The sequence below is a fragment of the Pinus tabuliformis genome, chromosome 1_1 (assembly GCF_031772625.1).
Source record: "Pinus tabuliformis cultivar Carrire ecotype Pingquan chromosome 1_1, CPIR1, whole genome shotgun sequence".
NCBI lineage: Eukaryota > Viridiplantae > Streptophyta > Pinopsida > Pinales > Pinaceae > Pinus > Pinus tabuliformis.
Window position 1 is genome coordinate 431,746,126 of NC_142297.1, and position 23,478 is coordinate 431,769,603.

At 35.5% G+C, this 23,478-nt stretch overlaps 1 protein-coding gene across 1 annotated transcript; it reads right to left on the reverse strand.

The window, feature by feature from the left end:
- Window positions 1-21,552: 21,552 nt before the first annotated feature.
- Window positions 21,553-22,911, reverse strand: LOC149213560 (uncharacterized). Its single transcript, XM_089389071.1, has one exon. It carries the CDS (start codon window positions 22,909-22,911, stop codon window positions 21,553-21,555), a length of 1,359 nt encoding a protein of 452 aa, XP_089245197.1.
- Between the last annotated feature and the right edge of the window lie 567 nt (window positions 22,912-23,478).

Genomic DNA, 23,478 nt, shown 5'->3' on the forward strand with positions numbered 1-23,478 from the left:
CAACATTCTAGTTTCACTACTACTACTATTATGACTACCCTTACTTTCTTTACTGAACAAAGTATGCAACACATTTTTAAGTGAAATTACCCATTAATTAACTGATGCACATAGGGTCATGGGTTTGACGCACGGAATGGTATCAGTAGTATGAATGTGATTCACAAGTTCTAATATTCCCAGGCTATGCTATGAGGGTCCTCCATCCTATCCTTCTTTGCGTAGTAATAATAATAGAAAAAACCATAAAGGGTATTTTGTCTCTTTCATATAAATATTATATTTAATTCTCATAATGTCGTTGATAAAGCATTTAGTGATAGGTATATCACCTCCAATATTGTGCACTTTCCAAGGTTTGATGGTATACTACCAACTTTTGCAGCATACGAAGCTCCTTGGGTAGAGAACGTGGCATAATATTTCCATAAAGATATAGATATACAAGTTCAGAACAATTTCTCATAGACGATCTTGATACCATAATAAATCAGTGTTACGTAAAAATTTATCTAATGCACTTGGGTCCTATTTTAGTTGTTGAATGATCTTTAATAGCTTCTAATTTTTCTTCTATTTTATCCTTAATTCCACCCAATTAGATTGTGGAATCGAAATATCACATAATAAACCCTTAGTTTCTTCTTCTCTCCTTGACAATGCTTTTCTAACCATATTACGCTATCATTTCTTGTATATAATTTAAAGGTCATAAACCAAAATATTTGTAACACATTTTTATTGCCCTTCTAAAGATAATTATTGCTCTAAGTACTTCAAATTATCATGATCTGTTTTTGCTTTGAAGTGTCTTCCTATTAGGTAAGGGTGCCATTTCTTAATGACATGTAGTATGGCCAATATTCCTTTTTGATAAATGGATTTGAAGTAAGTTCTTTCCTTTAAGTTGGATAATTTCAAAGATAAGGGGCCCTCCTCCTTCCACTAAAATTACAACAATGCCATGGCCTAAGGCATCACCCTCCACAATAAAGGGTTTTGTGAAGTCAAGTGTGGAAGAGATAGGAGTCATACACACAACCTCAATTTTTGCAAAAGATTCTGTTTCTTCTCGGGTCCAAAAAATGCTTCCTTCTTTAATAATGTGTTATAGGTGTTGTCATTTGATTTTGATTCTTAACAAGCTTGTGGTAATAACTTCTCAATATTAAGAATCCTCTAATTTTCTTCATGGTTTTGAGGATTGACCATTCCCTCATAGATTTAGTTTTGTTAGGATTCATTTTAACACCTTCTTGAGATATATTATGACCCAAATATTCCACTTCTTGAACCTCAATGGCACACTAGGAAGGCTTTACATATAGTTTTTTTTCCTCCAATAGTTTTAATATCTCGTTGACATGTTGTACATGCTCTTCAAAAAATTTACTATATATTAGTATGTTATTAAAAAAAAATAACATAAATTTTCTAAGGAAGGGTTTGAAATAGAATTCATCAATCTTTGAAATGTTGAAGGTGCATTAGTAAGGCCAAATGACATAACCAAAAATTCACACTGACCATCATGTGTTCTAAAGACTAGTTTGGGAATGTCTTCTTGCCTCATTCTAATTTGATGATATCTCGACGAAGATCCAACTGAGTAAATAAAATTTCTCCATGTAATTCATTTAATAATTCATCAAAGATAGGAATAACGAACTTATCTTGATGGTCATTTTGTTGAGCTATCTATATTTTGGACTCGTACACCATGAGCCATCTTTTTTTCTAACTATCACCACTAGTGAAGAGAAAGAACTTTGGCTAGGTTGAATGACATCGACCTTTAACATTTCTTGAATCATATGCTAAATCTCACTCTTTTATGCATATGGGAAATTGTAAGGCCTAATGTTAGGTGGTACACTTCCTAGCTACAAATGAATACCATGGTCATGATTTTGAGTAGGAGGAATACCCTTAGGTATCTCTCCAAAAAAATTCAAAGTAGAAGGAATACCGCTATTGTTTGTTGCTTGAAATGCATTTTTTGAATGCATAAACAGAGTCATAGACCTAAAAAACCCCAAGGAACATAATCATTGTAGATTTAACAATTAAAAGATGTTATTCCAGTAAATTTTGGTCAGATTTGAAACAAAAATTATTTGGAAATATCTTGAGAAACAACAAAACTTTAGAACACATAGACTACACCTTTTAGAAATACATCTAAATGTTTTGTGTTCTTTACTTTTTCCAATAACCCTCTCTACAATTTGGCTATAAAACTTTTGGTGAATTTTCAATTTTGCTTTGCTTGAATTACATTTTTGAATTCATAAATCAATTTACTACCTTGAAAAACTTCTAATACACTTAGATTATGCAATCTCAATTATAAAAATTTGTAAGTCAAATGATCCTTATAAATTTTTGGTTGAATTTTTGGTAAAATTAGAGGAAACAAATTGGTTGAGAAACGTTCCCAAAAACAATTAAAATTATAGAATGTTTAAACTATGTTATAAATTCTTATAAATAAAGTTCCCAATTTAAGAAAGAAATTCTAACTTTTCCCAATATAAAAATGGAATTCTAGCTTTGACATAATTCTTATTGGATTTAAAAACATTTTTTATTGAATAAAAAAAGTGACATGACTACTCTTATCCCACATCCTTTCAATAAAACAGACATTTTAAACATTCAAAATTTTAAAATTTTTCTAATAATTATTACTGGAAACCTACTATATAATGGTTAATAAAAATATATTTTCCATTAGTTAATAATTTTTTAATATACAAAAAAATTAGTAATATATATAGTATTAAAAGGATTAATATATGTAAATTATATGATTCAGATAATTGATATCTACATTGTTAACCATTTTTCTAAAATTTTAATTAATTTCTAAATACAATTTTAAAAAATGATAAACAAATTTTAAAAAATCAAATGTTTGGACTTATTAAATTCTAAATACAACTTAAAAAGCATGATAAACCAATTTAAAAAATCAAATGTTTGGACTCTTTTTTATACCAAATACCACCTTATGGCATTTTACAATGTTTAAAAGAAAATAATTTATGGATGCTGCTCCAAGTAGATTATTATTAATAATGATTAATATCATTGTTTTATTGATTTGAACAATTTATTTGTTGAATTTCATATTAGTTGAGTAATTCATTTGTTATTTATTATATGAGAGGATGTGACATCTCAATAAGCCAGTAGAGTATTATTAATAATGTATCATTGTTTTATTGATTTGAATAATTTAATTGTTGAATTTCTTATTAGTTGAGTAATTTATTTGTTATTTATGATATTAGAGGATGTTAACATGGGTGTGTGACATATTTAAATTAATAAAAGAAAAAGATATTATTAATAATCATTTTCTAGGCTGGTATATTAGGTTTTTTCCAATTTAATTTTTTTTAATTAAAATTCATTTGAAGGTTTTTAGTCATTTATCTAAATTATGGCAGATATATGTACCTTGCAACAAAGTAATTATTCGTATAATGTTGGATATGCATTTTCAGATTTGAAATATTTTTAAATCCAATTATATATATCTTATACATCATTAGTCACTCTATTATTGTTGTATTAATTAGCCCCACATCATGATGTTTGTTGTATTAATTAGCCCCACATCATTGTTTGTTGTATTAATTAGCCTCACATTATTGTTTATTTATTTATTATTTATTTATTAGGTTAAAAAATAAAGTTTAAGAATAATTTTAGATTTTGATAGAATTTTATGGTTTAATGTATTGAACTCTCACTTATTTCGTTTTTATGGCTAATTCATAAAAATTATCCTATAAACACCCAAGGTTCATGTATTTAGAAATTTGTTTGATAATGTCTTAGGTTGGTAGCTCAAAACAATGTAAATAATCAAACGAGAACTGTAAACTCAAAACGATAACTTTAGCGAAACAAATCCCCAAAAAATGAAAAACAACCCAAAAACTAAAAGTGTGTATGTTGGAAAGATGTTTTTTTCAGGTTAGATTTTCAACATTTTTAAAGAATGGTAGTAAAAACCAAATTTTTTTGTGCAAAAAATATGAAAATGCACACTGAAAACGAAGTATTGATGCTAGAATAACATTCTTTTTCGAGGCACAATTTCAACATTTTTAGCAATGGCGTTAAAGTTAAAATAATGGGACTCAAAAAGCATGGTGTTAAAGATAAAATGTCACATCTCTAAAAAGTATTAAAATTCCAACAATTTTCATCCATGTCGTTAAAGATAAAATATCATGACTCTAAAAAACCCTAAAATTCTAACTATTTTCAACCATAGCATTAAAGATAAAAACTCAGAAAACCTTAAAATTTTGACAATTTTTCAACCATGGAATTAAAAACCTTAAGTTTTCAACATATTTCAACCATGCCATTATGAACAAATTATATGACTAAAAATAACTTGAAAAAATGAACGCTTGAATGAAAGAGTCGTTATTCCTAGAGTAATTTTTATTTTAAAGACTAAAAGTATAGCTCTTTTCAAATCTTAGCCTAAGACAACTTATCCCATTACAACAAAAACTTAGAAATCAACCATCAAAATGAAGTATCCCCTTCCAATAAGGCATTAAGTTTGCAATTTATTTTTTAACTATGGTATATCAAATGATAACAATAAATAATATCACTATATAATATAAAAATTCAACATTAATTTCTAATATTTTAATTTTTACTTTTATCAATACTTGTGGATTGAATGAAACATAAATTATTTCTCTAATTTATTGTCGCATTGTTGATATTATAAACAAATGAATTCATCATAATGAAAACATATAATCCAACAAACATAGAAATGAATCATAACTTCATGTAAGATCATATGGAAGTTAAAATATTTATTTCAAGTGACCATGCAAACATCATTTAAATAAAATGTCTTAGACAATTATTCAAAATCACTCATATGTTTTGGAACACCATCAGAATCTACAACATCTTTGGATGAATGTTTGGATGTAGATGAAGATGACCCATATTCTTCTCTTTCATCAAATAGTGCCCCGTCTAAGTCAACATGCATGCCCACCATTTCAGGTTTGAAAAGTTTTCGAGATCTATGACTGGGTTCAATACACTCCTATCTTAACATTGTTTCTTTTGGTAGCAACTTCTTCAAAATATTTATGGTCCTAAAGTGAAGAGTTCCTCTCTTTGTTAAATTTAAGTCATAAAAAATTATGTTAACATCCTCCAATTTTAAGAAGTCTATGCGGTGACGATTTATATTTGTACCCTTTCTTTTTCTCTTTCTGCCAATTTGGTTATCAACTACCATCTCTAGCTTGTACACACCATTGAATGGGTGTGCATTTGTCGTATACCAATGTACTTCAACTACTATAACATATTCATTTTCTTTAATAGCCTTTCTAACCTTGGACACCCAGAATGGGTAGCCATGTGGATCTCCATCTGATAACATCGCGATAGAAGCCCTCCTTAACATCATCCATAGAACCCCTGTAAAGGTATTCCATGGCTTCACGTTGTGCATGTGATCTTATAAAACCAATATATATTTATATTTCCTCTACCTCTGAAGAATTACAATACATTGAGATTTTTGTCGTTCAACAATGTTTCTTTCCTCATTTTCATTTGACACATTTTATGGATAAATAAATGGAGTCTTCAAAAGTATATCTTCATTTCTTGAGCTTGAAATGATATCACTTTGATTATTGAAAAAAGAGTCCCACAAAACAAAATCAACAATATAAAAATACTCATATGTATATCTAACAACGTTTTTAATTTCTTCCAAGAATTCAAAATAATTTATATTTCTCTTATGCCTTCATGCATTCTAGATTTCAGAAATTGATTGTAATAACAATATATTTGATGCAAATATTGGATGATCAGAAATGAACTTCAAAAATGTGAAACTTGATGACAACCCCCATTCTACAGTAGTTGAATACTTATTGACCCATATAAGTGTTTTCCCATTAATTTTTTGATACGAAATTGATTTTGGAAGCTAATGTTATTAAGTTATTCAATGCATATCTCCTCACCATGTGATCCCAGAATAAACCTTCACATGTCAATAGTTTCTTCCAAGACATGAAAAATAGGCTCTGGAATGTATGTTTTCTTAATACATTCAATTAATGATAGCAGGTTTCCAACATCCTTCCTCCTCAATGTTACTAAGAAACAACTAAACATTTGATCAATAAGGTCATGAGTTTGCCCAACAAGAAGGAAACCAATCTTTACCTTTTGAAAAAAATGTCAATTCAACAAGCATGTTTAGGTATCCAAAATAATTTTATTTTTGTTTTCACGACAAATGTTGTCTAATTGCAGACACAAAACTTTAGGAATATTACTAGACCAATGAGAAAGCACATCATGAATTGTGGTTATGTTCATATTTGCATCATTATGAATATTTGGAGCTGTGAAATAAACCCTTTGTGACATTTTCCCATTAAAGGCCATACAACCGACCAAGTGAAACTAAATAAAATTTTCCTCCTGTAAAGTTTTTGGTGTATGGGAAAACTGTGGTAGAAGTGTTTTCTTTTGGTCCATACCATCAATTATCAAATCCACATATTTATTTGGATTATCATCACACTTCTTTTGATTCTTATACAACTTTTTCCTTTCACTTTTTTGTTGATTGCAATGTTCTTGAAGTGATTTGACAATGGAATCTACACATAACATAAAAGAAACCTATTAATAAATACATTTTCATAGTTGATAACTATATAATTTTTAAAAATAATGTTATGAATGTATACCTCTTTCTTCCCCTTGGCATTTATCCCTTTTTGGTTTAAGAGAAGCACATGTATTGAAAACCCCCATCATTGTCTTCTTAGGAATACAAATATTGTTGAATTCTTTCCTCCATATCTTCAAAATATATGTATATGTAATAAAATTACCATCTCCTTCAACATCTTCTGCATATTCCTTGTATAAGTTGTTGATTTCTCATCTTGAGAAATTATCTAGAATATGTATTATGTCTTTATTTGGCATACACTCTCCAGGTTTTGAAAGCAAGTCTTGCATCCATGACATTGTAGTATTTGCCAATGGCCCAAAATATCGTCTATGACATACTTTTGAATAAAATGTGGGATATTTTTCCATTTTTTCTTGGATTCTTGACAGAAAAAAATTACCAATTGAATGAAACATATTGAAAGCCTTTCTACATAGCAATAAAGTCCCAATATGATAATCATAACATGCCAATGTAATGGCATGTGTTGACACCTAATCCTTGTGATTCGGTGAATATATGTAAATAGATAAATAAGAAATATGAACAGTCATCGGGAGATGAACTAAACAGTCTCTCCCTCATGTATATAATGAAGACCTACCTGATGGAATAGTGCACACAAATCATTTTTTGCCTTATGGAGTTACTGCCTAGCCTGACATGGTATCAGAGCTAGCTCATTTTTTAGCTTTTATGTCCCTCGTAACTCTCTAGTCTGCTCTCCATATAGAAGCGCTGATCCTCCATACAATAAGCTACCCATATAATTTAGTGCTTGAAATTTTCGCTGTCCATATAATTCAGTGCCTGTACGCTTGTCTGCTACACTGCCTGTGCTCTCTGGCTCTTTGGACTGTCCATAAACGTTTTCTACCATACTGTTCAAGGGAATCAAAGTGCATTAAGTCATTAACAGTGGTCCTCCTAACCGAGATTGTTCCTTATGGGCAACTTATTCCACTGAAAGCCATCGCCTCCGCCATCGCCTCGTGAGCCCATGCAGTCCGTTTGAGGAACGTTGGTGCATGGGTCAAGCTGTCGCCACCACTGAAAGCCATTGCCTTAGCCAAGGATTCTTTTTTTGTGTTTTCACATAATGTTGGCCTGAAGAACGTTGTTGCGTGAATGATGCTTTGAGGTTTTTTACATTACGATTTCCTGCTGGTTCTTGTCTAAGGGGCAAAAGAGGGATACCCAAGTCGTGTTACCACTGTGCCATGCAGGTAAACCCACGACCTCACCTTTGATAGCACATTGTTTCACTTCCTTAGCGTGGGGGTTCCAAGCTCATGCGTGGAGGCAACATGAAAAAATTTGAAGCAAAAATTTTGATGATGCTTTTTCTATTAGGGTTTCACTATAAACACATGCTTCGAAGTTCGTTCATTTGTGTGATTTTCATAATTAGTTACATTTTCTGGGCCTCATCTATTCAAGTTTCTAAGGAGGTATCAAAGCTCAGGGCCTCTTATTGGGAATATAGACTCATTTTCTCATTGTTATGTTCATGTGCATGTGAGTGCACCAGCCGAGAATGTCAACTGCACCTTACAATCCACGCTCACCGCCCCTTGGTGATTGTGAGAAGACTTGTCCATTGTTACTGCGTTTTTGATTGTAAGAAGATGCAAATGTACCTTTGTTGGAGCGTTGTCTAGTTGAATGCACTATATATTTTTGTATATTTACAGAGTTTTGTGTATTGAAACTATATTTTTCTTTCCCACTAAGAGTAAAATTTTGCAGCAAAATTTTTGCAGCAGATTTTTTTTACAGAATGCATTCAAACATATCCATGTTGGGAATAGTTCTCACTGGCAAGGAGAACTATCCTGAATGGTCTCGAATGATAAAACACACCCTCATTTTCAATGAGTTGTGGAAAGGAGTGTGTGTCGGAGATGGAGACAATGAACCAGTATAGCCTACCTCAGACAAAGAGCTCATCATTTGGGAAAACAAGAACAGCAAAGCTTATGCATTAATCGCAGCATCTATAAATGAAGAGGTGAGTCGCCATATTTCGTCATATTCAACTGCCTTTGAAGCCTTACAAAAGCTCAAAGAACTCTATGACTCACATTTTGCACTTGAAGTTGTTCAACTCATGATTAAACTCTTCACTCTTGAACTGCAAAATAATGATCCTCTTGCTCTTGCATCTGAAGTAAAGTCTATAATGCATTATATCAAATCCACTAAGGTTGAATTGGATATTCCTCTTATCACTTTTCTCAAGGCACTTTATCCTACTTACTCCAATTATCTTGAATCATTGCAAGAAAATGGAAATCTCAAAGATATCACCTTTGACTCTCTTGTGAAAAAGTTTGTTGAAAGAGAGAAAGCTTTTGGAAAGAAGACAGCCCCTGAATCTTCTGAAGAGGTTGTGTGCCTTGCTCATAAAGAAAAGCATCCTGCTCAAGATTCTACAAGAGAAAGAGGTGGTCGAAGAGGAAGAGGAAGATATTTCAGAGGCAAGGGGGGCAAACACTCTCAAGCAGAAAAGGCAGATTTGCACTTCATTTGCTGCAAAAGAAATGGATCACATGATGCCTCTACATGCAAGCTACCATGGGACGAAATTGAGCAGAAAAGAAACTGACAGAAAGGTAAAACTAATGATACAAACAAAGGTAAAGCACCTGAATCCCCTCACTAAGTTGTGGCACAATGTAACATTGGAGTAAATGAAGATTTATTTAATGCTTCACTTGCTTCTTGGAAAAATGATTGGTTGCTTGATTCAGGAGCAACCTGCCACATGACTCATAGAAAAGATTTTTTTGAAGATTTCACTGACAATGTTGATGGAGCAGTATACTTTGCAAACCAATCAAAAATCAAGCCATCAGGGCTTGGCACAATCAGGCTTAAACTGCCTGGTCTTCCAGACTTTCTTCTGCATCATGTTCTATATCTCCCACAGCTCAAGAGAAACTTTCTGTCCTTGGTCCACATCCGCCAGCAAGGTCACTCCATTCATATGTTTGATGGAAAGCTTAAGGTAAGAAAAGCATCTGACCATTCACTTGTCATGAGGGAAATAGAAGAATAAAGGCTTCTCAAGTTGCAAGGAACCTCTACTCGTGCACAACATTTCTCATACAATTCTCATCATGAAGAAGGTACACTTCCATCAAGTTTATTATGGCATGCTAGATTTGGACATTTGAACTATGACAGTCTCCGCTTGTTGAAGAAAAATGGTGTTGCTGGTTTTCCTACAATTCCTAGGAAACTTAAGCAATGTGATGCTTGCATTCTAGGAAAGCATAGCAAATAGTCTTTTCATGATTCACATTCAAGAGCACATAGAAAACTTGAACTCATTCATTCATATTTATGCGGTCCAATGCCTGTTCCTTCTGCAAATGGAAATAGATATATCATGACATTTATTGATGACTACACTAGAATGTGTTGGGTTTATTTAATGACGAACAAATCTAATGCTTTTCAAACATTCAAGAATTTTCATAAATGGATTGAAAATGATGCACAATCTCATATTTGGTCTATTCGCACTGATAATGGAAAATAATACACATCAAATGAATATTCAAAACTATCTTCGCCAACATGGGATCAAACATCAAACAACTGTGCCTTATAATCCCCAACAGAATGGTGTAGCTGAAAGAATGAATAGGACAATCTTTAATATGGTACGATCCACGCTCTTCTTCAAAAATGTAAAGATAATGTTTTGGGCTGATGTTGTTCCATGTGCTGCATATATAAAGAATAGATGCCTATATAATGCTATAAGAAAGAAGACCCCATATGAAATGTGGTATGGACATGTTCCTTCGGTATAGCATCTCAGGGTCTTTGGTTCCACCTGTTATGCCTTGATACCAAAGGTACATAGAAACAAACTTGGTGCTAGAAGTCGTAAGTGTATCTTTCTCGGGTATTCAAACACCTCCAAAGCATATTGTCTCTATGATGAAGTAAATAAAAAGTTTTTTATTTCTAGAGATGTAATTTTTCTTGAATCATCCAAAACTGAAAATGTTGTTAAGCGGCAACTTGATCGCTTAGATAGATTTGCAAAAGCAAAATCATTTCAAGAATTTGATAATCATATTCCACATCTTGAAGGGGGGATTCCTATACTAGATCAACATGTGGAATCTTCTTCTGAAGAACACTCTCCCCTGCATGAAACTCCAACAACGGATGATGCTTTAAGTGATGTGATTGACAGAATTGGGAGACTCAACCTTGATTCAATCCCAACTCAATCAACGGAGCAGCCTGGACCATCTGAGAAAGGTCCCCCAAAGTGGTTGACAAAGACACTTGAAAGTGTTCATCCTGATGAGGTTGTAAAGACAGGAACTAGAAATTCAAACCGGCAAAATGGAGGTGATGTAGATGACTCTAATTCACCTGTTGATATGGATGTTTCTTATGATTGTGAATTGAACTTGTCTACATATTTTGAACCAACTTCCTTCAAAGACGCTGCTTCTCATGATGAATGGAAAGAAGCGATGCAAAAGGAGTATGATGCCCTCATAAAGAACAACACTTGGAAGCTGGTTGATCCTCCATTAGGAACCAAACCAATTGGCTGCAAGTGGGTCTACAAGAACAAGTATAAAGCTGATGGCTCACTTGAAAAGCACAAAGCTAGGCTTGTGGTAAAAGGTTTTGCACAAAAGGAAGGGGTTTATTATGAGGAGACTTTTGCCCCCACAGCAAAATGGGCTACCATCCGGACACTCTTTGCACTAGCAGCTCAGAATGGTTGGAAAGTCCACCAAATGGATGTAAAAACTGCTTTCTTAAATGGAGATCTAAAAGAGAATGTTTTTATGTCCCAGCCTGAAGGATTTGCTATGAAAGGACATGAACATAAAGTATGCAAATTGGTGAAGTCCTTCTATGGCCTAAAACAAGCACCGCGAGCCTAGTATGAAAAACTAACTGAGCATCTTCTGAAACTCAATTTCAAACATTATGATCTTGATGATGCAACTTTATTTATCAAGAAAGTTGGCAAAACAGTTGTATATCTTGTGGTATATGTAGATGATATTTTGATGACAGGGAACAATGAAAGCTACATTGCATTCATAGAGAAGGAATTGGGGAAAATTTTTGAAATGACTGATTTGGGATATGTTCATTACTATCTTGGCATTAAAGTAACCCAACATCCGAAGTCCATATTTCTTTCTCAAAAGAAATACATTGGAGATCTATTGAACATGTTTGGCATGATAGAGTGCAATCCTCTTACTACTCCAATGGAACAAAACTTAAAGCTCACATCTATTGAAGGAAAAGAATTTGAGGATGCAACAAAGTATAGACAGCTTGTAGGAAGTCTCAACTACCTAACTACTACCAGACCAGACATTTCATTTGTTGTTGGAATCCTCTCCAGGTTTATGCAAAAGCCTTGTGAGGGACATTGGTCTGCTGCAAAAAGAGTTCTAAGGTACTTGAAGGGAACTCAAGACTTTGGAATCAAGTATACACAGGTGGACGACTTCAGCTTGATTGGATACTCTGATTCAGACTTCGATGGAGACAAAGAAACTGGGGTATCTATATCTAGATATGCTATGAGTCTCAGATCAGGAGCTGTCTCCTGGAGATCACGCAAACAATCAATTCCAGCAGATTCCACAACAGAAGAATAATACGTGGCAGCAGCTGAAGCAACAAAAGAAATTGTGTGGATCAGGAAAATTCTTGAAGATTTGCAGGTAAAACAAGTACAATCAACTCCACTCATGATTGACAAGACCTCTGCAATAAACTTGGCCAAGAACCCAAAGTTCCATGATCGAACGAAGCACATCAATACTAAATATCATCTGATTCGACATCATGTTGAAGCCAAAACAATCCATCTCCGTCATTGTTTCACAAATGAGCAAATTGCAGACATCTTCACCAAAGCGCTTGGAAGAGAAAAGCTTGAACAATTCAGAATGATGCTTGGACTCACCAACATCCCTTCAGATTAAGGGGGGGAATGTTGACACCTAATCCTTGTGATTGGGTGAATATATGTAAATAGATAAATAATAAATATGAACAGTCATCGGGAGATGAACTGAACAGTCTCTCCCTCATGTATATAATGAAGACCTACCTGATGGAATAGTACACACGAATCATTTTTTTCCTTATGGAGTTACTACTTGGCCTGACAACATGTACCCCACTAAATATGAAATTGCATGCTTTTATTCATTAACAAGTATCTCTTCCTTTTCTCCAATGTAAACTTGAAATCCATATGTTTCAAGCAATCCTTTTGACAACATTCACTTGAAATCAGATCATTGATATAAATTCTTCACGTGAGATATTCTACCCTACCCCTTTTATAACTGGAATATCTTGGTTTGATATGAAAATGTCTACTCCTACTCCCAGATACAATATTTGTTGGCAACATCTCCATCATTTCATCATCCTCTATAGAAGAATTTTCATCATCATTAGGAGGAATATTATCCTCACTATGATAATTTTTAACATAGTTAAGAAGATCATCACCATCATTGCTTGGAAAATATTCATTACCATCCTCACCTGCAGGAAATTCTTCACTGCCATCATATGTGCTTTTGAAATATTGATTCGAAGGATATTCTTCACCATATTCATCAGTGCTTTTGAAATCCTCATTTGGAGTAATCTCATCATCATTGTTTCTACCTTTCAAATCATTTCTCAGAGGAAATTATTCACTATCCTCATCTCTGCTTTTGAAATCCTTGCTTGGAGGAAATTCATCATCACCATGAGTGCTTTTGAAACTTGACTTGGAGAAAATGCATTATTCACATTTGTGCCTCTAAAATTATCATTTGGAAGAAATTATTCATCCTCCCCTTCATCAATGATGCTCTCATAATCCTTAGGATTAGGACTAAGTGGAAGATTTGACTCTCTATTCATAGTAAAATTATCATTTGCAAAAAATTCTTCATCCTCCCCTTCGTCAGTGGTGCTTTCATAATCCTTAGGATTATGACTAAGTGGAAAATGTCTCTTTGTTTAATGGAAATTTTCCTAAGTGGAAAATGTGACTCTCTATTTAATGGAAAATTTCCATCCTCCCCTTCATCAGTGGTGCTCTCATAATCCTTAGGATTAGGACTAAGTGAAAAATTTGACTCTTTATTTACTAGAAATTCTTCATCCTTCCCTTCATCAGTTCTACTCTCATAGTCCTTAGTATGCAGACTAAGTGGAAAATTTGACTCTCTATTTACTGGAAATTCTTCATCTTACCCTTCGTTAGTATTTCTCTCATGGTCCTTAGGATTAGGACTAAGTGGAAAATTTGACTCTCTATTTACTGGAAATTTTTCATCCCAACTGTCGTTAGTGTTGCTCTCATTATCTTTAGGATTATGATTAAGTGGAAAATTTGACTCTCTATTTACTGGAAATTTTTCATCCTACTCTTTGTCAGTGTTGCTCTCATAATCCTCAGGATTAGGACTAAGTGGAAAATTTAACTCTCTATTTACAAGAAATTTTTCATCCCACCCTTCGTTAGTGCTGCTCTCATAGTCCTTAAGATTAGGACTAAGTGGAAAACTTTACTCTCTATTTACAAGAAATTATTCATCATGTCCTTTGTCAGTGTTGCTCTCAGTCCTTAGGATTAGGACTAAGTGAAAGCTTTGACTCTCTATTCACAATGAAAGAATTCCTATTATATTCATCAATATGAATAGAGTTGTTACATAAGGAAGATGTCGGTGATCCAGAAAGAGAAACTTCACTAGTATAAGATCCCATGAATTTCAAATAGAAGATGTTGAATGATACAATTGCACTCTCTCCCAATGATATAACTTAGAGAATGAAAATTTCCCTCCAAAGTCTCCCCCCCCCCCACAAAAAAAAAAATCCCTGAAAAAATTTCGTTTGGAATATTTCCCTCCAAAATTTCCTTTTAAAATTTATTTGAAAACATTCTACTAAAAATTTGTCTTGAAAATGTGACCCTACTTTCTATTCAAATTTTCCGCACAAAATTTCCTTCAATACATTCCTTCGAAATTAAAATAAATCTTTTACTTAAATTATTTAACATTAACTAGGTAATTAAATTAATTTTTATAATTTATTTTTTATTTTTTATCCCACATTTAACAAAAGTTAGTGAAAACCTATAATATTAACTATAAGAGTTGTCTTTAGTGTGACTTTTTGGAATCTTTTCCGGTGGATTTTTACGGTCTAATTTCTCTAAAATCCGACAGGAATTCATTGAAATCACAAGTTTGATGGGTAAACCCTGCACAATAGAAGTACCCTAGGGGTTTTTCAGGGTTCTAAATCTATATATAGAGTCAAAAAACTAGTTTAAATAACACAAGACATGATTTCACCACAAATGTTTACGAGAAATTTCGGCACCGGAAACTCCAAAAAGTCGCACTAAAGACAACTCCTTAACTATATATTAATTTTTCTTAATTTTAATTTTAATCCCACCTTCAAGAAGCAATAAGTAATCCCATAATCTTCATTGTTACTATTCCTTATGTCACATAAAGTCTTCTGGAGGTTTCGTTAAAATCTTAGAGTGATTTTGCACAGGAGAAACACTGTCATCGACAAGACAGTCAATGGGAGATTTTCGCATTTCAAAGGTTATTTTCCCTTCTATTTTGACCTTTTAAAGAGGAATTTTGAGAAAGTAGGTTGTTTTATTTTGTTTATGTTGAAAAATTAATTTTGTTTTACTATTTGTCTTTTTTTGAAGAATTTTGTTTTTTAATCATATTCCAAGGGAAAAACTACATTAAAAATCAAATTATTTATATTTTTATAGGGAAAAATATGAAAAAAAACTCATATTGGTAGGATTTTTAAGAGAAAAAAAAAAGAAAAAGCATATGTTTTAGGGTTTTGAAATGGAAAAACGAAAGTTCAATTTTTTTTTTGAAAAAAATAAGTTTTATTTTTTATTTGTCTTGGGAGACAACTCAATTCATTAATTCAAAATTTAGGAAATCATTGGAACAAGGCAGGCCTAGGTTCAAATCCCACTGAGATGACCGTATTACGGCAAGGAGGACAGGTTGTAAACCCCTAGAGGTTCACTACTAGTTACGTGTCAGTCGGCTGCTGGGTTCCTCCAGGAAACCAATAAAAAAACTATTGCTTAATATGTGTGTGTGTGTGTGTGTTTATTTATTTTTTTATTCTTTTTACATTTATTAAAAGAAATATATATTTTTTTCAAATAAAAAATTTAAAAAGTTTTGCGCCCGGGCCAGGCCTTTTTCCCTTGGTGGTCTACCTAGGTGCACCGAGGACGTGTCATCCCCTTCACCTAGCGGAGGTCCGATAGGCCCTAGGTGGCTTTCCCAAGCGTGTCCAGGGCATGCCGCCCGCTACTAGGCGAGGGGACCAATTCCAAGAATTCGACCCCTTGCCCAACGGTAGTTGGCAGGTCTTTGGCGACCTGCCCAAGCGCGCCCAAGGCCTACCAGCGCCCCATTTGGCGAGGGGGCTAATTCCGAGAATTGGTCCTATCGTCTAGTGAGGCATTGATTCTGGGAATCGACCGCCTCGCTCAAAAGGGAGCCAACTAGCCATGGGCGAGCATGCACGATGAAACTTTTTAATTTTTTTTTGTTTTATTTTTTTATTTTTTTATTTTCATTTAAAAAAATTAAAATGAAATTTTAGTAGGTTTATTCTTCTTTATTTTATTTTATTTTTAATTTCAAAATTAAATTTAAATTGTTTTTAATAAAATTATTTTAAATGTTATATTTATTTTTTTTATTTTTTTTTACATTTGGAGTTTTTTATTTTATGTTTTTTTTAATTAAATTATAATGAATATATTATTTTTAATTTGTTTTTGTTTTATTTGTTTAATTAAGATATGATTTTTTTAATCAATGTATTTATATATATAATTTTTTACAAGAAAATGAGATCTAAGAAGGTCTCTATGAATGTTTTTGGAACAAGGGTAACAATTACATCATCTGAAGTTGAAGTTGGACCCTCTATGAATACTGCTAAATGAAACCAAATTGAGACACATGGTAAAAGTCAAGCAACTAGCCCCTCAAATGAATTGAATATTATTTCTAAATGGAATACGACGCGAGAAATAAATAAAATAAAATTTACATGGCATGTCAAAGATAGAGAAAATGACGAAGGAGTGCACATATATCTATATGCTGGTATGATTTACAATGGTGGAAGTTATGTGTTGGGAAAAGTATGAGACATATGTTTGGTGTCGAATTTATTAACTATTTATAGTCTTTACGAGAGATTTTTTCAGCGAAAATCACATGAAATATCATTTGTCGACGTGTTTCGAACCAACCAGTGTGGTTCATCATTAGGACAACTTGTCCTGACGATGAACCACACTGGTTGGTTCGAAACGCGTCAACAAATTATATTTCATGTGATTTTCGCTGAAAAATCTCTTGTAAACTTGATATGGATCACAGAAGCCTCAATTCTATTTATATTCTTACAAAACTACCCAAGTTACATGAGAAGCTTAGATATCGTTTCTTAATAATGAAGTATGAGACAGATAAATATTCTACAAAGATGTGTGAACAAATCGTAAAAAACACTGCACAAAACATTGTAAGCTTGATTATTTATATTTATGTGTTTTGCATTATTGTAAGTATCATTATATTTTAACTTATTTATTATTGACATATTATATTTTGTTTGATAGTATTTTTCCGAGGGCCTTTCAATGATGTTGGGGGGAATTTATTATACAAAGTGAAATATTATGAATGTGATCAGCTGTATCCACATAGAGACATAAGAAGATAGCAGAAAGAAGCAAATGACAATACTTCATAAAGCTAGAAGAGTACATACAACTGATCAACAAAGAATTTCTATAGTGGATTAGTATAGTAAATATAGACATGTTGCTTTTGAAGATGTGGAAGTTGAAGTGGAAGAATATGTTTCCATTCATAAGAATGAGATTAGAATTGTTGTTGAAAAGGAGAAAATCCATAAAATACCAAAAACAAATGCTCAAGAATGTCTCTCTTGTAGTTGATGATGAGGATATTGCTTATCTAGAAGACAATATGATAACGTATAGGAGTAAGAAATCAAAATTTTGTCATTCTAAAAAGATCATGGGCAAGAGTGAAGATTGTAGAAGGCAGCAGGGAAATCACAACACTAGGTGCTGATTTAGAGGATAACATTATTGAAACAAAACAAAATTCCATTCGTAATTAGTTGATGAAGAAAAACTTAATTGAGGGTGGTCGTACATCTCAACTTAATGTCATCCAATTCTATAGGCCAAAGGAAAGACAATCTAAATATCAAATTAGAAAGCGACACAACATACATTTCTTAACTTGAAAACACTGATCAAGTACAATCCATATGTATGTGTGGTTGATTATGTGCTTCTTCTTGATCCAATTCAAGTTCCAACAAAGAGGCATTTGATAAGTCAAGAAGTTTTGAATGAAAATATTATGTAATTAGGGGGAACCATTCTGCAAAGGCTAGATGAAAATTAATTGAGGAATATCCCAATAATTATCTTTTTGTCCCTTGAAATCAACTTCTGACCTTTTTTTTCCAAAGGAAAAAATGAAAATTTTTATTAAGTATATAAAAAGTTTACATTGCATATGTCGTGGCATCACTGCTCATACTGAGCTCTGTCAAAACTGAGTTTCAAAAATTTCTGCCTTTTTGTCTGTAGGCAGCTCCCTTCAGGTGCTGTCACTATTCCTGGTGTATGCTGTCCAGTGGCTTTTAGAAGCCAAAACACATAGCTGCAACTATGTATTGTTCATGATGTATATACAAAAAACAAAATTCGGGTCTCCTCAGGAGTGAGGAAAACAACCCATCGTTGTACATGAAAAGATAATATGGCCGCATTGTTATAGCTGTAATGTTTAAAGCAGTACAAAAATTTTGAAAATAAGCATAATAAACAGAGGTTCCTGCCAAAGAAAATCAGAGAGGATGGAGGTAAGGAGGCTGGTCCGATCTTCTGATGTGGCCTTGTTCATCTTCTTCTATTTTCCAGCTGCCCAAATCCTGTTGAAGACCATCTTTAGATAGCTGATCTGCCATGGCATTTCTTTCCCTGAAAATGTGACAGATAGAAAAACTATTAAACATTGATTTCAGCCTTTGAACTTCCCCCAAAATTTGTTTTAAAGCCTGATTCCTGCAAGTACTGAGACCATTAACCCATCTGATCACGTTTTGAGAATCCCCAAAAATTTGAATAGTGAGGGTGTGCCTATGGATGAGCCAGCATAGAAGGAGTTTTAGGGCGCTCAATTCTGCATAATTATTGGAGCCTGTTCCTAACCCCACAGAAGCTTTCAGGGAGTGAAGAGGGGATAAGTGAATGATAAGTCCTGCTCCTGCTAAGTTGTTTTGAGATGCACCATCGAAGAAAGCCCAAGGGATTCCTTCTAAGATCTGTAACTCTGGGGCAATTCTTTGGGTAGAAGAATCCTTAGGTTCAGGAAGGCTTGAATAGATGGCAGCTCCCTGAATGGCAGTGAGAGCTACAGGAGTTTCTTTATCTTGAAAGATGCTCCTGTTTCTAGCTATCCAAATCCCCCAGCTGATGATGAGGGGCAGGTTTCGTAGATTCCCGGTCGCATGCTCATTCCACCACTTCTGCCAGGCTTCTTGAATATTGATGCCTTCCCAGACTAGCTTTATGTTCAGGATGTTTCCAATCTCACACCATACCTTAAGTGATTCTGGGCATTTGAGAAAAAGGTGGTTAACAGATTCTGCTTCTGCTTTGCATAAGGTACATCTTCCGGGCCCGTGCATGAATCTGGACTGCAGATTATCCCAAGTTGGGATTTTTCCCCTTAAGATGCACCAAAAGAGGATTTTTGATTTTGGAGGGCACTTGAGTTTCCACAGCTGCTTCGCCCACCACTCCGGATCTCCCCATCCTTTCCTTGACATAAGGAGATTATACCCATGCTTTGGGGCATATTCCCCTGATTCTGCATGGGCCCATAGGAGCTCATCTTGCCTGTCGCTCAACCTTACATTTGACCTGAGGAGTTCCTGAGTGAAAACATTCCATTCATTCCACCATCTTTGCTCCAGATCCAACTCTTCTCCATTCTTCCATGCTTGCCCCCATATAGAAGAGAAGCCCGGTTTCTCTACTTGGCTGAGGAAACGGAGATCCTTCCCTTCCAACTGCAGAATCAGATCGGGGGAGAGGGCATAGTTTCCATTGCATCCCACCCAGGGGTCCTTCCCGATCTTTACCTTTTCACCATTCCCGATCTTCCAGGCTAAGCCTTGCTCAATCACCTTGAAAGACTCCAAAGTGGCTTTCCAGATAGCAGAAACATTCTTTTGGGTCTTAGAAGGGTCCCTGATCCATTCTTCCAGGGGGGTTGGATCAATGTATTTTCTTTTTACCGTCCTTGTCCAGAGATTTTCCATTTTTATAAGACGCCAACCCGATTTAGCAGCTAATGAAAATCTGAAATCTGGGAGACTTTTAATCCCCCAGCCACCCCACTCCTTTGGCCTCGCCACTTTCTCCCATGCGACCCAAGGGAGTACCGAGGATTCCTTAGTCCCTGCCCATAGAAATCTGCTGCATATTCTCCTAATTTTCTCCAGTACTCCTTTTGGTACCCATGTTAGGGCTGCCCAATACACTGGGATGGCTAGAAGCACGGATTTTATTAAGGTCAACCTCCCTGCTCTGGATAGCCATTTGAAGCTCCAGTGACTAATCCTAGCTTCAATCTTAGCGATTAGCCAGGACCAATCCTCCTTCCTATAATCGTTTGGCTTCAACCAGAACCCCAGGTATTTAAATGGAGCGCCCATGATGCTTACTTCATATGGAAAGAAAGATCTGAACTGCTCCCTTTCAGCTCTGCTTAGACCTTCTTCAATGATTTGAGATTTCCTGGGATTGATCTGCATACCGGTAGCTTTCATAAAGAGGTCAAAAATGGATTTTAGCTCCTTCAGTTCATTGAGGGATCCATTAGAAAAAATCAGGATATCATCTACAAAGAGTAGGTGGGAAATGAACAAGTTTATTGCTGCCTCAATACCAGTTACCTTACCTTCCCTTTTGCTTTTATGGATCAACTGGCTCAGGCCTTCTGCCACTAGAAGGAAAAGCAAAGGAGAAAGAGGGCAGCCTTGCCTCAGCCCTCTCTGCCCTTTGAAAAACGAGGTGGCAGCACCGTTGATGAGAATAGCATAGCTGACATCTGTAATGCACCCCATGATCCATCTGATGAAATCCACTTTGAAGCCAAGGTGCGTAAGGAGCATACGAATGTATGTCCAGCTTATCCTGTCATAGGCCTTTGAGAGATCGATTTTAATCACAGCTCCCTTCTTATTTTTCAGCTTAACACTGTGAAGGACCTCCTGAGCCACCCTGATAGCCTCATGGATTTTTCTTCCATCCAAGAACCCGAACTGTTCAGGAGAAATATGCCTAGATAGAATTGGTTTGATCCTGAGGGCTATAATTTTTGCGATTATCTTGTAAATGTTGTTGCATAAAGAAATAGGTTTGAAGTCTTCAAAGGACTCAGGGGCTTTCTTTTTGGGGATAAGGGCAATGAAAGTTGTATTGAAGGGACTGTATATTTCTCCCTTCAATCTAGACTCCTCTACCACTTCTGTGATTTCTTCCCCTATCTGCTCAAAAAAATGAAGGAAAAGTTCTATTGACCAACCATCCAGACCAGGACTTTTCTCTTTTGCCATAGACTTTATACGCTTTCCACCTCCTCCTTGGAGACAGGATCCATTAGCTGGTCCGCTTCTTCCTCTTCCACATACCTGTGGAAACACTGCGCTATTTGGATGACTTCTGCAATGGTGATCTCACCAGGGTCTTTGAAAAGGGATTGGAAATGATTTACTCCAAGGGATGAAAGAGCTTCGAAAGTCTTGGCCTCCCTACCATCTTCAGTTTTTAGACTCCAGATGGTATTGGCGCTCTTCCTCCCTTTAGCATAGTTATGAAAAAAGCTTGTATTTTCATCCCCTGCTTTGAGCCATATAGCTCTGCTTTTAAGTCGCCATTCTTCCTCCTTAGCCAGCAGAATTTGGTTCTTAGCCTTCTCCAGACCTACAATTCTCTCCTTAGATTCTTGGGTCGCATAGCTATCCGCCTCAATATTTTCAAGCCTTTGGAGTTCCTCCGTAATCCTGGATAAAGCCTCATCCTGTTTTTGTTTCCTATCCTTTGCCCAAGAGATTGTTGCCTTTTTCAATCTTTTGAGGTTTTCCATGAATAAAAAACCTTTCTGCTCTTGGGATCCTCTGACCGGGTGAATCCAAGTTTCATTGAACAACTTGTTGAAGGACTCCTCTTGAAGCCAGGAGGCGTTGAATTTGAAAGGAGCAGGAGGCTTCGAGGGACCATTGGAGAGCTCAATGAAAATCGGAAAGTGATCCGAGGGGCCTCCTTCCTCTACCCATTGCCTGAAAAGAGGGATAGCAGTAGCCAAGTCCTCATTGATTAAGAAGCGGTCTAATCGCTTAGCCACCCTAGCTTCCCCTACTCTTTTATTCCGCCAGGTAGGTTTCAGTTTGATGAGATTTGCTTCTATTAGATTGTTGGAGGCTAAGAGATTCATAAAGAACTCCGACTGCGGATCCTCTCTAGCATTTGGCCCCCAAGTCTCAGCTCTTCCTAAAGAGAAATTGAGATCTCCTCCCATCACCACAAAGTTATTTTTCACAAGCGAGCTTCCCACCAGTCTATTCCAGAAAGGAATCCTTCCCTGACATGGCCCATATATGTTAATAATAGTAAAAGATAAATCGAACTCCGTAGATTGACACTCAATCCCCATCACCTGTTTCATTCCCCATTGATTCCGAACCTTGATTCTGCCTTCTCTGATCCCTACCGCCAAGCCGCCGGAGTGGCCCTCAGCATCCAGAGCTGAGAAAGCCCAGCCTGGTAGAAGGCCTTTGAGCATTGATACAACGTCCTCCCCTTTCCCCAAGGTCTCCTGAAGGAGTATCACATCAGCTTTTGAATTTAAGACTAACTCCCTCAAAGCCAGTTTTTTGGGTTTACTGGCTAAACCCCTGCAATTCCAAGAGGAAATTATCATTTTAGCACAGGCCCGGGGCTTTGCACTGCTCTAAGTGCCCCTGTGATAGATTGTTGTTTCCCGTCTGCCACATCAAAAATGGCCTGGACCTTGGCTGTAGAGAGTTTTGACTTCCTACCCCTTTTTTTCCCGGGCTGGCTCAGGGATGGGGAAGGATCGATGCCCCCCATAGAAGGCATCGGGCCGGGCTTTGATCCCAGAGAGCGAAGGTTATAAGGGCAATGGGGGGGCTGGCTCAGGGAGGTGGGGTCAAGGCAACACCCATCACTATTCAAATCCAGGGAAGGAATAGCAGCCGATAGTGTTTCAATATAGTTTTCAATACATGTTTCCACGGGACCCTCAATTGTGCTTGAGATTTTAACAGTAGATTCAGAAGGTGCAGAATTAATGAGCGGATCAAACACAGAACGTTCAACCAGGACATCATCACTAATTGCATTTAGAGTGGAGAGGGATGTATTCAAATTCGTACCCTTTTGGTCCGCAGCAGGGCTTGTGGCTGGGCTTGGGAGCTCCTCGTCCGCAGGCTTCGTAGCATCCGCTGGTTGCGCTCCGGCTTCCAGC